A 13,544-nucleotide genomic window follows, 5' to 3' on the forward strand; every position below is an offset into this window, starting at 1 on the left:
CATGTGTTTCATTACCCCAGCAACCAGGAAAGCGAAGTATGGGCATCCGCAAGGTGGCAGGCACCTTACGTCTCCTTAGTACTATCGGCTAGAGTCACCCCTTTGCATTCCACCCGCTCCTCCATCAATACTGTGTCAATTGCCGCCACAACAAGTGCGTCCGCAGCAGAGATAGTTCTCGAAAACACCTACCTTCATCCCAAACTCAAATTCTTTAGGTACATGCATGGTAGAGGCAGAGAAAAAGGCGTTCGTTGTTTGGGCAAGCGTTGTCCCGCTTGCGTGGGATACGTCTGTGTTCTTTAGGATGTTTCCCTGGTGCGAGGTTCAAAGGATCCAGAGAGATCCAGTCAAGTTCACAAATATAAGGGCCAAGAGGGGTGGCCAGGCCTAGCCTCATATGGCTGTGGACCGGAGAAGACAGGAGCGCTATTGGCCTGGCCTTCACCCAGACAGGGGCCTGAACATGTCCCACGCTGTGGGTAATGAGGGCTCTTTATATGGCGCTGAGCAGGCCAGACGTAGGAGCCTGGAGGAGTCTGTCGCTTGTGGTCCTCAGCATGCCCCGATGAACCCTGGATTGCAGAAGTCAGTGGTGCATCCCACGCAGCAGATGGGATGCACCACTCAATTTCCACACAGCATTAGGACCCTCATCACCTCTTTTACTTAAGTAGAGTAAACATGCTCTTTCAGAAAACATACATACCAGATACACCCCATTTAAATTTCTTCCAAATCTCAAGATGTTTTTGTTTTGGGAAGTGAGGATATCTACGGGTCCCTTAAGCAATTTGTAAATCACAAAACATTTTCAGCCTATCAGTAAATATAAGCTACTCTAAGTGCACAAGGCATCCCATTTTCCATCTGGTCCAAGGGACAGTAGTACTGCACATTGTCAGTCTGTTAGAATGCCAGCGAGGGGCAAAGGCGTGAAGCCAATGGCTAATTTTTAAAAGGTGACATGTAGATTTCCAGACAGCAGGCATGTCTTTAACCAGCAAATTATCCTCTCTTGGTGGGAAAGGATGTTTTCTGAATTTGTCTATAACATCTAAGTAATGATCATAGGATACAATACCTCTTCTCAATGGCCACCCAAAGTGATATGTCCTAGGTGTCGGACAGCCATTATGTTAATTGTGAGAGATGGCGTGCAAAGTAGTGCAATCGCATATGGGGCATCCACAGTCACCAGATTCAATAGAAGAATACAGTTTACTGGGCTTGAACTTTGGCCTCCTATCTCCATATATTAATTATTTGATATCACAGTCTCTTCGGGAAAGAATAGATTTTTAAATTAGTACAGGTAGCATTCGAATTACTTAGTTGTATCTTGGCACAGCTACAATTTTGACTGCCTGTGCTCCTGGTTATGACATAGCAACTCCAGCTAAGCTTAAAAAAAAAAGAAAAGAAAAAAAAAAAAAAAAAAAAAGTACTTTCTGGCACTGAAGGGAAGTACTTTATTTGTGTGGATTCCTTGAGAAAGGGCGGCATGCTGTAACTCATAGTGAAATCAGCCAATGGCTGAAGTGGGCTGAACCATTGTCCCTTAATGCATGGTGGAGTGGGTGCAAGAGAACTGTGAATGACACCAACCACAGACTAATGGAAGCAGTCCGGCTAAAACCCCTATGGGTAAATAAGTCATATGCACAATTTTAACAAACTCAAAATGTCTTGTCTAACACAGAGCAAAAAACATTAATCGTTCTGCGATTGGCTGCAAAACTCTTGCCTTAAGGAAAGAAGAAAAAAAGAAAAAAGAAGGCAAGAGAAAAAAAAGAAAGGAAGGAAAGCAGAAGAAACAAAACAGAGAGAAAGCAAGAGTGAAAGCAAGATAAAAGGAAAGAAAAGAAAGAACACCTGTTCTGAAGTTGCCCCGCCACTTGCACCCTCTGGATGGAGGCCATCGGTGCCATCACCGCAGTCAAAGGCCGAATGGACTTAGATGGCATAACCGTCAGCCTCCTAGGTCTGTACAAGCGTTGTAAAGCAGGCGGTGCCACTACTTGATTCACTGATACAGTGCTGCTGTTCGCATGACAACTTATCTCAATGCATTGGAAGGCGAGCACGCTCCCCAGTGCGGGAAGTAGGCAGGCAGTGACCATTAAGTGGGGCCGGGCCTAAGTCGCTGCACTTTGTTGCCCCATTGAGTTTGCATGAGACAACCTGACTAACAAATTACACTGCCTACAAGGCTGTAGGGACTGCATTCCTAATGTAGACCTCACTACCCCATACCAGCAACCCCACCTCCCTCCTCGCCAATTTTTCCCATCATATGGCCATGACCAAAGGCAGCATCACCGCGTTGCACTTTCTGTACCAATGCAAGCAATCTACCCTGCAGACAGTTTGCAGGCTCACAGTTTAACTTTTGGTTGTTGCATTATTGAAATTTATACTGTCATGGCAACATGTACATAAGTTTGTAAGTAATGCATCATGCTGCAAAGTTCCTCTAATGTTATTGCTCAAGATATCTGTGCAGAAGGTTATACCTACCATGCTGTATTACATAAAATAAATCTCAATAAAGCTGGTTAAAAAAAAAAAAAAGTTTTAAAAAAGGACAGAAAGAAGGAAAGAAGCAAAGAAGCAAAGAGAAAGGGAAAGAAAACAAAAATAAAAGAAGGCAAGAAAAGGAACATGAAAGGGAAAGAAAGAAAGAATGAAAGAAAGGAGAAAAAGAAAAGTGGATAACTGAATACATAACAGTTTCAATTGGACACAATCTGGTATGCTTTGAAATAGCAGCAGCCAGAAAAGTAAAACACTCAAAAATGAATTTACACTAGCATTGGCAGGGGATGGGATCTGATAAAGATGGGATGTGCATCAGAAGCATTCTGCTATCACATCAGGATCTAAATACAAAAAGCACACTAAAGTAATTATAAAAAATAAAAAAAAAGACAGGGGCACTGAAGGGAACTAGCTGGATTGTGGACGTGCTCCTAGTGAGAGCAAAATGCAGTTAATCAAAAAGAAGCTAACCAGTGGTTTAAGTATGCTGCCCCACTGCCCTATGCAATATGCTGGAGTGGGAGGAAGCTAAATGTGAATAACAACAGCGGACCAATGAATGAAGAGAGGTGACTGAAAGCTCCTATACGTAAGTATATTGTACATATTTTAGTAAAATCAATAGGTCTTGGCTTACGCCAGACGTAAAAAGCATGCATGGTTAAGGTGAGAGCCCAGTCTTTTCTATAAAATGTGCGCCTTTTATATTGCATTGCATACAGCTTTCTACTACAGGCCAGTAAAATCCTTGGTGTTCATATTTCTCTCAGAAAATACCCTGGTCTGAAAGCATTGGTTCATAGTTTAAGTGGGAGCACAAAACGTCCTTTCTGTGCGTTAAAAGCCAAAAGTGCACTTTGCCATACAGAGAAGTCCAGAGAGATGGAAGATTTACAAGGAATTTTAAACTAAACCACAGAGTGTAAAAAAGCACGTATGTGCAACAGGAGACTTTGCAGAACCCCATTAATTGCATCAAAATAGGACAGCACGGAATATATAAGGTTTACTTCTTTCTGATTCCCAAATAATGTGAGTGGCTTTACAGAGAGCAGAACAAAGCGAGGCACCTTGTACTAGGAGTACTGCTCAAGCATTCTCCTCAAGAGAGGACAACACACTCAGAGCCCTAACAGCAACCTTTTCTTTTTATAGCATTTATTAACAAAGGCTTGTTTTAGTTTACAATACCGTGAGGGAGAAAGTGACAGTTTTATAGTCACAAAACGTAAGCTTTACTGATGCGCCGTGGCTGAATCCTGCAGACAAGGACAACTGATAGCGGATGATCGCAAAAAGGGTTTGCTCTGTGCCCAACTGAAATATCTCAATAATAATATTAAAGCGTTATAAGAGAATTTCATACGGTCAAATCAGGATTAATGCTCAGCACCTACATCTGAAACGTAATTTATAACATCATTGTACCTTACATTAATCAAAACAATTGTATGGTTTAGAGTGCACTGGTGAACAACTCGTTTTCTCTTTCTCTTGCATTTCAAGAAAAAAAAAAGGGTTACAGTAAGACAAACGTGTTCCAAATGCTTGTCACATGCTCAAAGAGGTCCTTTAATGTTTCTGTACCCAAGAACTAAGCAATATTTCTGACAATCCATGTCATTAGGCGGGACTTACCAGACTCTGGCTGAGACAGCTGAAAGAGTGACGGCATCAGAGGTTGAGGGAAAAAGCACCCGTCATGGGTTTTCTGGAATTGTTCAGCTGTAATGTTTTCTACATTGAGGGCAAACCAGGCCACCAGACCGTCATCCTCCTTTTCACCAACATGCTCTTCTTTAACACGATGATGCCCGTTTTGCTGTATTTCCACGCCAAGAAATATCAGCGACACTTGTCCAGGCTGGGTCAGGTATTCTTTGACCTCTTCGTGGTGAAGCCTACAGAGCTGGGCATCCGCTCCCTGTGTATTATCCTCTCCTTTCCCAACAACTAGCAACGGGCTTAAACTTGAAAAGAGAACGTACACCGTGGCATCCTGGCCCTGTTTGCTCAGCAGCCAATTACAATCTGTCCTTTTCTCACTCTTCCTGTCCAGCAGGGAGGTGCTGAAATAATTCTCGTGTTCTTCCAATGCATCCGGCAAAAACCAAGGCTTGTGTCCACCTTTTAAAGAGGCCAACAAATTAACCACATGTTTATGGCCCCAGAACTTGGCAATATCCAATGCAGTTTGCTTTGATTTGTTGACCAAAGACTTGTCGCACCTGTGAAATATCAGAATAACCTTATCAAAAAAATAATTTCACATGTTAAACTATAATTAAATTATAACACAATAGTAATAATAATAAGAGCTAGCCAATAAAATGTATTTTCGTTAAGCAATATTCTAAAAGCAAAGACGGTACTACTATATAATGAATGAACAAGGTCTACATTAGAAATTAATTTAATCTGGGATGCTTCAGTCTCTACATCAAAATAATGTTTAGGGTAAACAACTGGAGAAAAAAGTATGTCAGTTTTCAGGCGATATTAGGATCTGCATCATCCCTAAAGATCAAAGAGTGGCAGAACCGAACCAAGAAGAAACGTAAAGAAACATGGCCAGTCTTCTACACTGAGGCTGTGAGAAAGGAATGAAGACATACGTAAACGGATGCAGGCGGGACACAACCACAAAGAAGCAGTATTTTAGAAATGCGGGGAGATATTTAATAAGTGACTCGATCGCTAAGTGGGCCTTGGAAACAATTATATGTCGTATAAACAGAACACACTGAGGTTACTGTAATTGTATATGTTAGACTTCACAAAAAAAAAAAAAAAAAAACACCATATCTCTCTCTCTAATATATATATATATATATATATATATACACATATACATATATATATATATATATATATATATATATTTAGAAAGAGCCTACAATGTCGAAGTAGGAAACACGTGGACACTCCAAGAACAGCGGATCAAATTTCATTTATTCAGCTACGGAAATCCAGCTGTGGTCATGCCAGCTGATGGCGGTAAGGTGGCGCTGCTGCCAGCAGCAGCGCCACACCAGTAGAACGCCACCGACCTTATCATGACCCATGATACAACCTGGCGGTCTTCTGCTGGCGGATGCTGCTGCTGGCAGTAGTGCCCCCTCCCTTCTCCTGCCGGAGGACCCCCTGATATCAGGTAAGTTGGGTGCTCCGACAGGGGAGGGGGGTGTTGTGTGTATGTCTGTGCGTGCGTGTATGCGGGTGTGTAATGCATGTTGTCTGTGTGTGTGTATATGGATGTGTGCGTGTATGTATATGGATGGATGCATGCGTGGATGAATGTGGGTATGAGTGTGTGTTCGTTGGTGTGTGAAGGTGCATGTATGTCATGGGGGGGTCTTGAGAGGGGGGGGGGGGGAAGACCCCTATCAGTGACAGGGAAGGAATTCCCCGTCACTGATAGTGCCTACCGCCATGGTTTTCGTGGCTGTAAGGAAGCACGAAAACCATGGGAGTAGGTGGGGTCATAATCCCACGGGTGGGCTAGTGACGGCCGCCTGGCTGGAGACTGAAGTCTCCAGCCCAGTGGTCATTACCGCTGTGGCGGACGGTGTGGTACATTGGCGGTTTAGCTTGAGCCAAACCACCAATGTTTTAATAGAGGGAAAAGTATGCCAGCCTGTTGGCAGTACTTTTCTCCATTTTACTGCCGTCCGCTGGAGTCATAATGACCCCCTTATTCTGAAATCTATCAAAAATGTGGACTTAAAAACATTTTTTCATTCCCAGACTTCCAGAGGATGTGGGCCAATTACCCACATCCATCCACCCTAGGTGCAACCTCACCTCGGGTAAGAAAAGCAGGGTGGTCCTGCTCTGATCTTTTTTCTATCAGAAAATCCAGTTCAGTGAGCCCTTCCACCAAGCCTATCTGTCTTCAATGTGACATTCCTATACAGCCTAACGTCTAGGCCCACTGGAGGAATCAGAGCTACAAAAAAAGTGGCTCCAAAAAAAGCAATTAAGTCCCCAGGTAGACATCTTGACCAGGTGAAGGCATCTAAAGTTTCCAACCAATGATATCCAACCAATGAGAGGACTTTCCTAGGTGTGAAATTTGACTTTTCCCATTAGGAGCTTTCCCTCCAAAATCAAAGGCTTTGGCAGGATCACACTCCATGCCCATCTGATTTCAAAGGGACTTCTGCCTTGCCCCGCTACAGGATTCCAACATCCATTTTAGAGACATAGTCAGAAGGTAAAGACTTTGACCGGTACAAACTGGCTGGAACATCAGACCCACACTTCATCGCAGGTGGCCTGAAATCATGGCAAGATCAGTCACCCATGAACGTTACCTTCTACTGGTGCTTTTCTTTTTCATGGTGCTTCTTCTCTTCAATCTTTAAAAATTCCTCTGACTGGTTCCCCTTATTGTATTTGTGTAAAGTTTTGGTGTCAATTTGTCTATTACTGTAGGAAAGTCCTCCTTTTTGCCCTGGTCACCCACAAACTTTTTGGACAGATACTGGTGGTTACTGACTCTTGGCTGTACCCTGGGTACTGCTTACCAGTCCCAGGGCCCGTGCTCAATGTAAAGGGGATATGAAAATTAGACTATTTATAATTGGCAGTATCAACCTACCTCTAAGCCCCTAGTATAAGTGAGGGCATGTAGGTGTATGGACCCCAGCATAGGTAGTGCACTGCTGAGGTGCCCAGTGTCATTTTAAAGACAGGCCTGCCTTACTGGCTGCTTTTAAACTAAAGTTATCTAAAAATTCGACTTTGGAATAAAAAGTACTTCCAAAGTACCTTCATTTTACACATAAGTCACCCCATAGTGTGCCCTATGTGCCCCTAGGGTTGGGTGCTATGTTCCTATAAGCAGGGACCTTACAAAAATTGGTTTATAAGCCCTGGTGAGGTAAAACAGTCAAATTTGTTTTTCCCTGACTGTAGTGAATGGCCTCCACAGGCTAACACAGGAAGACTTTATTTTCATTAACAAAGTCCTCATAGGAGACAGGTACTTTGAGTTTTGTATCAAGTTAATTGTTATAATAAATCCCACAACTTGCCATTGTTGGACTTCAATATAACTGGTGCAGGTAAAGTTTTAAAACCCCACCTAAAAGTTGCCAAATTCAGCTCTGTAGTGTCCTTCTCTGATTGGCCAGCCTCTGGCAGCCTGTTCAGGCTGTCTTGATGAGGTGTAAAGTGGCCTGGGGTGAACACAAAGGATGTGCCGGGGGAGGGGGGGTGAGGGGGAAGGGTGGTGGGGGGAGATCTTCCTCAAGTTGATCTCGAGGAAAAGCTTTGGAGCCCTGGACTTCCAGGATTTCGCATGGAGCTCCTGGAAAGTCAATCCGACAACGTTGACTCAAAATTGGCTTGCTGTGAAGGGTCATTCGACATTGGAAAGAAAAAGCTTAAAAAAAAGTGACCAAGCCAGATGGTAAAAAGTTGAGTGAGACTTCGCGCGCAGTATATCCAGGGAGGGCTCCAGGGACATTGGATCAAGATTCAGCTTTGGCCCAGACGAAGATTTGTCCCCAAAAATCGATTAAGTCTGAACATAGAAATCTTCACTGAGGTCTCCTGCGACATGTATTCGAAGATGGCACCAGGGAGGTTGGATCGGATTTGTGACTTCGTCCCGCTGAAGAAAATGATTAAGTCCGAAGGTAAACATTTGACCGAGGACTCCTGCTTGCATTAGCAGAGCAGGGCTCCATCGCAGTCAGCCTGAAACTTTGACTTTTTCCCCGGTCGAGGTGTGACCAGATTGGCGCTTTCTGTTTTTTTTTAATCATATTTCCGATTCTCCTTATCAATTTTATTCATGTTGGTGTCAAATTAAAGCTAAAAATATTTCCTATTTTTATAAATTGGTTTTGGATTTTTGAACAGTTTCATGTGTTTTATTTATTAACTGTTTTGTGATACCTGAATGCTTTACACACTTTGTCTCCTAAGTTAAGCCTTGTTTCCCTTTGCCAAGCTACCAAGGGTTGAGCAGGGGTTAATTTATTGAGACCTAACTAAGCCTAGTGGGGATTAGAGGCCTATTGCTGATTGTAGGTACTTACTGGACCTTACCAATAATCTACTTTCCAACATTACATTTTTCTCAAATTTTATAAATTGGACTAGAATTTTTAATGTGCTGTGTTTTCTACTTTTTAACTGCTTCAGTACTTCTAGAAGCTTTACACATTTTCTCCAAATTAATCCTGTTTGCTCTGTGTCATAGATATCCTGGGTAGATCACAGGTGTAAATTATTGAACCCTGATGTTAGACCTCACAAGTTGATAACATTCTTACTTGCAGTGGACTACCATCCACTTCTATTATTAATTCACCTTTTTACAGGGGGTATTGTAGTGGCTTGCATGCACTTCCTTGCTCATGTCTTCACCAACTCAGTCCCACATGAAGGCAGGCAAGGTTATGTTGGGGAAACTGGTGATGTGCTGCCTCTCTGTCTGCTGGCCAGTAGCTTGGTTGGGCATCCAGCATTGTTCCTGCTTCACTGCATCAGTCTCATTTGCTGAATTAGGATGATAATACGTTTCCTGACCTTACCCTTGCATTTTCCAACATTAGAATGGCTGTCTGGGATGAAGTGGGCAAGTGTGGTGGTCATGATAAATGGTATTCTATTCTGCCAACTTCCATAGATGGTGGTGGAGGCTTCATATGTGAGGACGACCATTCCTCCTTGGGTTTTTAAAAACGGAGTACATAGAGATGAAGTTAAAGCAGGAACATAAGGATGTCAGAAAATCCATTGTCTTTACTTCAGACACCCTGCTGTTTGTGCTCAGTCTTGTCATGCATGGTGATGGAGGAATTCTAGAGAAGAATACACCCTCAATCCCCTTCTCTGGCTGTTGCTGAAGGGACATCAAGCAGGATTAGCGGTACATTTCTAAGCCCCCAGTGGAAGTCCTCATAATAGATGTGTTATCCAGGCTTTTTGACAAGGAAGGGTGTAGGAAAGTACCATCTTTCTTGGCATGTTACCCCCAATTTTACATGTATGTCAGTATGTTTTTGCCTGTCTCACTAGGTTCCTGCTAGCCAGGACCCCAGTACTCATAGTTTGTGGCCTAAATGTGTATGCCTGTGTAGTGCCTAACTGTGTCACTGAGGCTCTGCTAATCAGAACCTCACTCTGCCTTTAAATTTGTCACTATAGGCTAGTGACTACATTTACCAATTCTAATTGACATACTGGACCCCCCTACACCCTTATAAGTTCCTAGTATATGGTACCTAGGTACCCAGGGCATTGGGGTTCCAGGAAATCCATATGGGCGGCCGCATTTCTTTTACCACCCAGACAAACCCTTACACAGGACTGCCACTGCAGCCTGCGTGAAATAACACACACGTTATTTCACAGGCATTTCACTGCACTTGAGTAACTTTTAAGTCACCTATATATCTAACCTTCACTTGCTGAAGGCTAGGTGCAAAGTTACTAAGTGTGAGGACACCCTTGCACTAGCAAAGGTGCCCCCACATAGTTCAGGGCCATTTCCCCGGACTTTGGTGGTCATTATGAACATGGCGGGTTGGCCCACCATGCCGGCATTGGTGGGTGAAACCGCCAGCCGGCATGGCGGGCCAACCCGCCACATAATGAAAATGGTGAGGGCCGCCATCGGCAGCCCTCACTCACCGCCAGGCTTCCTACGTCAGCCGAGTTTCCGAATGTTTCCGAATCCTCCAGCCTTTCCCTGGCTGGTTTCCCCGCCAGGGAAAGGCTGGCAGAGGTGGTGCCCCGGGGCACCCCTGGAGCCCTGCACTGCCCCTGCTCTTTGCATGGGCAGTGCAGGGGCCCCGGTACAGTGCCCCGTCGTGCAGGTCACTGTGCGACGGGTGCAGCTTCACCCGCCACACAGAGGCATTGGCGGCGACTCCATGTGGAGCTGCCGTCAATGTCCCGGCCAGGCCTTCCTGTGGGCCGGCGGGCAGAAACATTGTGTCCGCCCGCTGGCCCACAGGAAGGTTCATTATTTGGCCGGCGGGGATCGGGGGATGCTGGCGGTCAGTGTTTTGACCGCCAGCATGAACACGGCGGTTGCTAACGCCGTGTTCATAATGAGGGCCTTTGTGAGTGCAGGGACACAATTACACGTGTGCACTACATATAGGTAAATACCTATATGTAGCTTCACAATGGTAACTCCAAATATGGCCATGTAACATGTCTAAGATCATGGAATTGTCCCCCCATTCCAATTCTGGTATTGGGGAGCCAATTCCATGCATCCTGGGGGCTCCACTATGGACCCCAGTACTGCCAAGCCAGCTCTCTGGGGGTTTCCTCTGCAGCTACAGTTGCTGAAACCCCACAGACAGGGTTCTGCCCTCCTGGGGTCTGGGCAGCCCAGTCCTAGGAAGGTAGAACAAAGCATTTCTTCTGAGGGTAGGGTGTTGCACCCTCTCCCTTTGGAAATAGGTGTTAAAGGCTGGGGAGGGGTAGCCTCTCCCAGCCTCTTGAAATGCATTGAAGGGCACAGATGGTGCCCTCCTTGCATAAGCCAGTCTACACCGGTTTAGGGAACCCCAGTCCCTGATCTGGCGCAAAACTGGACAAAGGAAAGGGGAGTGACCACTCCCCTGTCCATCACCACCCCAGGGGTGGTGCCCAGAGCTCCTCCGGTATGTCTCAGACCTCTGCCATCTTGTTTTCAGAGGTGTGGGGGCACTCTGGGGGCCTCTGAGTGGCCAGTGCCTGCAGGTAACGTAGGAGACCCCTCCTGATAGGTGCATACCGGACTAGGTAGCCAATTCTCCTTAGAGGGCTATTTAGGGTCTCTCCTGTGCGCTTCTCATCAGATTATGATTTGCAAGAATCCAGCAAGACTCCTCTGCACTTCTCTCTTCGACTTCCGCCAAGGATCGACCACGGACTGCTCCAGGACGCCTGCAAAATTGCATCAAAGTAGCCAGAAGACTACCAGCGACACTGTAGTGCCTAATCCTCCCAGCTTTCTCGACTGTTTCCTGGTGGTGCATGCTCTGGGGGCTGCCTGCCTTCACCCTGCACTGGGAGCCACGAAGAAATATCCTGTGGGTCGACTGAATCCTCCCCCTGCTTCAGCAGGCACCAAATTTCAGTTTCACTGGTACCCTGAGTCCCCTCTCATCCTAACGAGCGGGGCCCCTGGACCCAGGTGGTGGATCCAAGTGACCCAGATTGTCCAGAGGTCCAACTCTCCAAATTTGGAGGAGGTAAGCCCATGCCTCCCCTCCCCAGACAGTAATCCTGTGCACCATGTGATCTGCAGCTACAAGGGCTTCTGTGCACATTTCCAAGAAATCCTGCATGCACAGCCGAGCGTAGGTCTCTAGCACTCCGTCCTGCGATGCTCAGCTCCCTGAGTTGACCTCCGGTGTCGTGGGACCTCTCTTTGCAGTGTTGAGACGACCGCCGTGTTCAGTTTTCTTAAACCAGTGTTCAAGGACTTTTGCGGGCGCTTCCTTCCTTTCGATGGGCTCCCTACATTGCTGAGGGCCCCTTCTGTCTCCTCTCCCAAGTGGCGACATCCTGGTCCTTCCTGGGCCCGGGCAGCACCCTTTTTCTCCAACCGTGTTTGCGGTATTTTTCCAGGGAAACAACTCTGCATCCTCCAGTACGCCGCGGGACATTTTCTGCACGAAGAAGAACCTCCTACCTCCTTTCGTTGGTGCAAAAACAGCATCTTCTTCCAACCAGAGGCAGCCATTTTGCACCTTCATCTGGGGTTTAGTGGGCTCCTGCCCCCCTGCACACTTTAGCGACTCTTGGACTTGGTCCCCCTCCTTTGCAGGTCTTCAGGTCCAGGAATCCATCTTCAGTGCTTTGCAGTCTATGGTGGTCCTTGCAAAATCCTTTATCACGACTTTAGTGTGTTTTGGGGGAAATAGTAGTACTTTACTCCGGCTTTCCTGGGTCCTGGGGTGGGGTCTCCTTTACACCCTTGGTGTTTTCTCACACTCCCAGGGACAGTCTACACACTACACTTTCCTAGGGGTGAATTTGTGGTTTGCATTCCACTTACTTAGTATATGGTTTGTGTTGCCCCTAGGCCTATTGCATCCTATTGTGTTTTACAGTGTTTGCACTACTTCCTGACTGTTTTACTTACCGGATTTAGTTAGTGGTGTATATTTTGTGTATGTTACTTACCTCCTAAGGGAGTATATCCTCAGATATTTTTGGCACATTGTCACTAAAATAAAGTACCTTTATTTTTTAGTAACTCTGAGTATTGTCTTTCTTATGATATAGTACCTATATGATGTAAGTGGTACTGCATGAGCTTTGCATGTCTCCTAGTTCAGCCTTGGCTGCTCTGCTATAGTTACCTCGATCAGCCTAAGCTGCTAGAACACTACTACACTCTACTAATAAGGGGTAACTGGACCTGGTATAAGGTGTAAGTACCATTGGTACCCACTACAAAACAGGCTAGACTCCTACAAAGGGTGAAAGAGTACAAAGAGGACAAGGCGTGTCAATCCTTTTCTCCTCTTAACCTTTATCATCCTTTTCTTCTCTATGGCACAATGGAGGAAGACAAGGATTCCTAATCTTAGGCTGATTCAAGGACAGATATATGAGACACAAAGGCCTGAGAATGTCTTACCTGAGGGACAGTTTGGACCTCATTGAACTGGAGTGTGCCTCATTACACAGGGGCTGACTTTCACAGTTTGCTCATGCCACATCTTCTAACCTGCCGAGGTTTACTTTTGTTTAGGGTCTCATCCTACACAAATGGAGCAACCTTGATCTTGTGAAAATGACGTGCAGAGTATTTTATAGATTTTCAACACTTTATCAGACCGTATCAACAAGCTCTCTGAAATTTTCGGAGCAGTCACCTCTCCTAAAGGGGATCTTTTCTGTGGAACCCTGGAGTAGCGGCTGTTTTTACTACCACGGACTTCATTCTTTACTAAGACACACTAATACTTCCATACTCAGATTTTAAAGAATGTTTGTGGAGGAACCTTCTGCAGATATGCCACTGGATTCAAGCT

General features: G+C 45.4%; 1 protein-coding gene across 3 annotated transcripts in view; it reads right to left on the bottom strand.

Moving 5' to 3' along the window:
* The window catches only part of NUDT12 (nudix hydrolase 12), a 129,585-nt gene that overhangs the window by 79,715 nt on the left and 36,326 nt on the right, over positions 1-13,544 (bottom strand). For all 3 annotated transcript variants that reach the window (XM_069226231.1, XM_069226238.1, XM_069226248.1), the window contains exon 3: positions 4,180-4,769. In XM_069226231.1, the coding sequence (XP_069082332.1) occupies positions 4,180-4,769 (590 nt within the window). The remainder of the gene's footprint in view (positions 1-4,179; positions 4,770-13,544) is intronic.

The sequence above is a fragment of the Pleurodeles waltl genome, chromosome 1_1 (assembly GCF_031143425.1).
Source record: "Pleurodeles waltl isolate 20211129_DDA chromosome 1_1, aPleWal1.hap1.20221129, whole genome shotgun sequence".
Lineage (NCBI taxonomy): Eukaryota > Metazoa > Chordata > Amphibia > Caudata > Salamandridae > Pleurodeles > Pleurodeles waltl.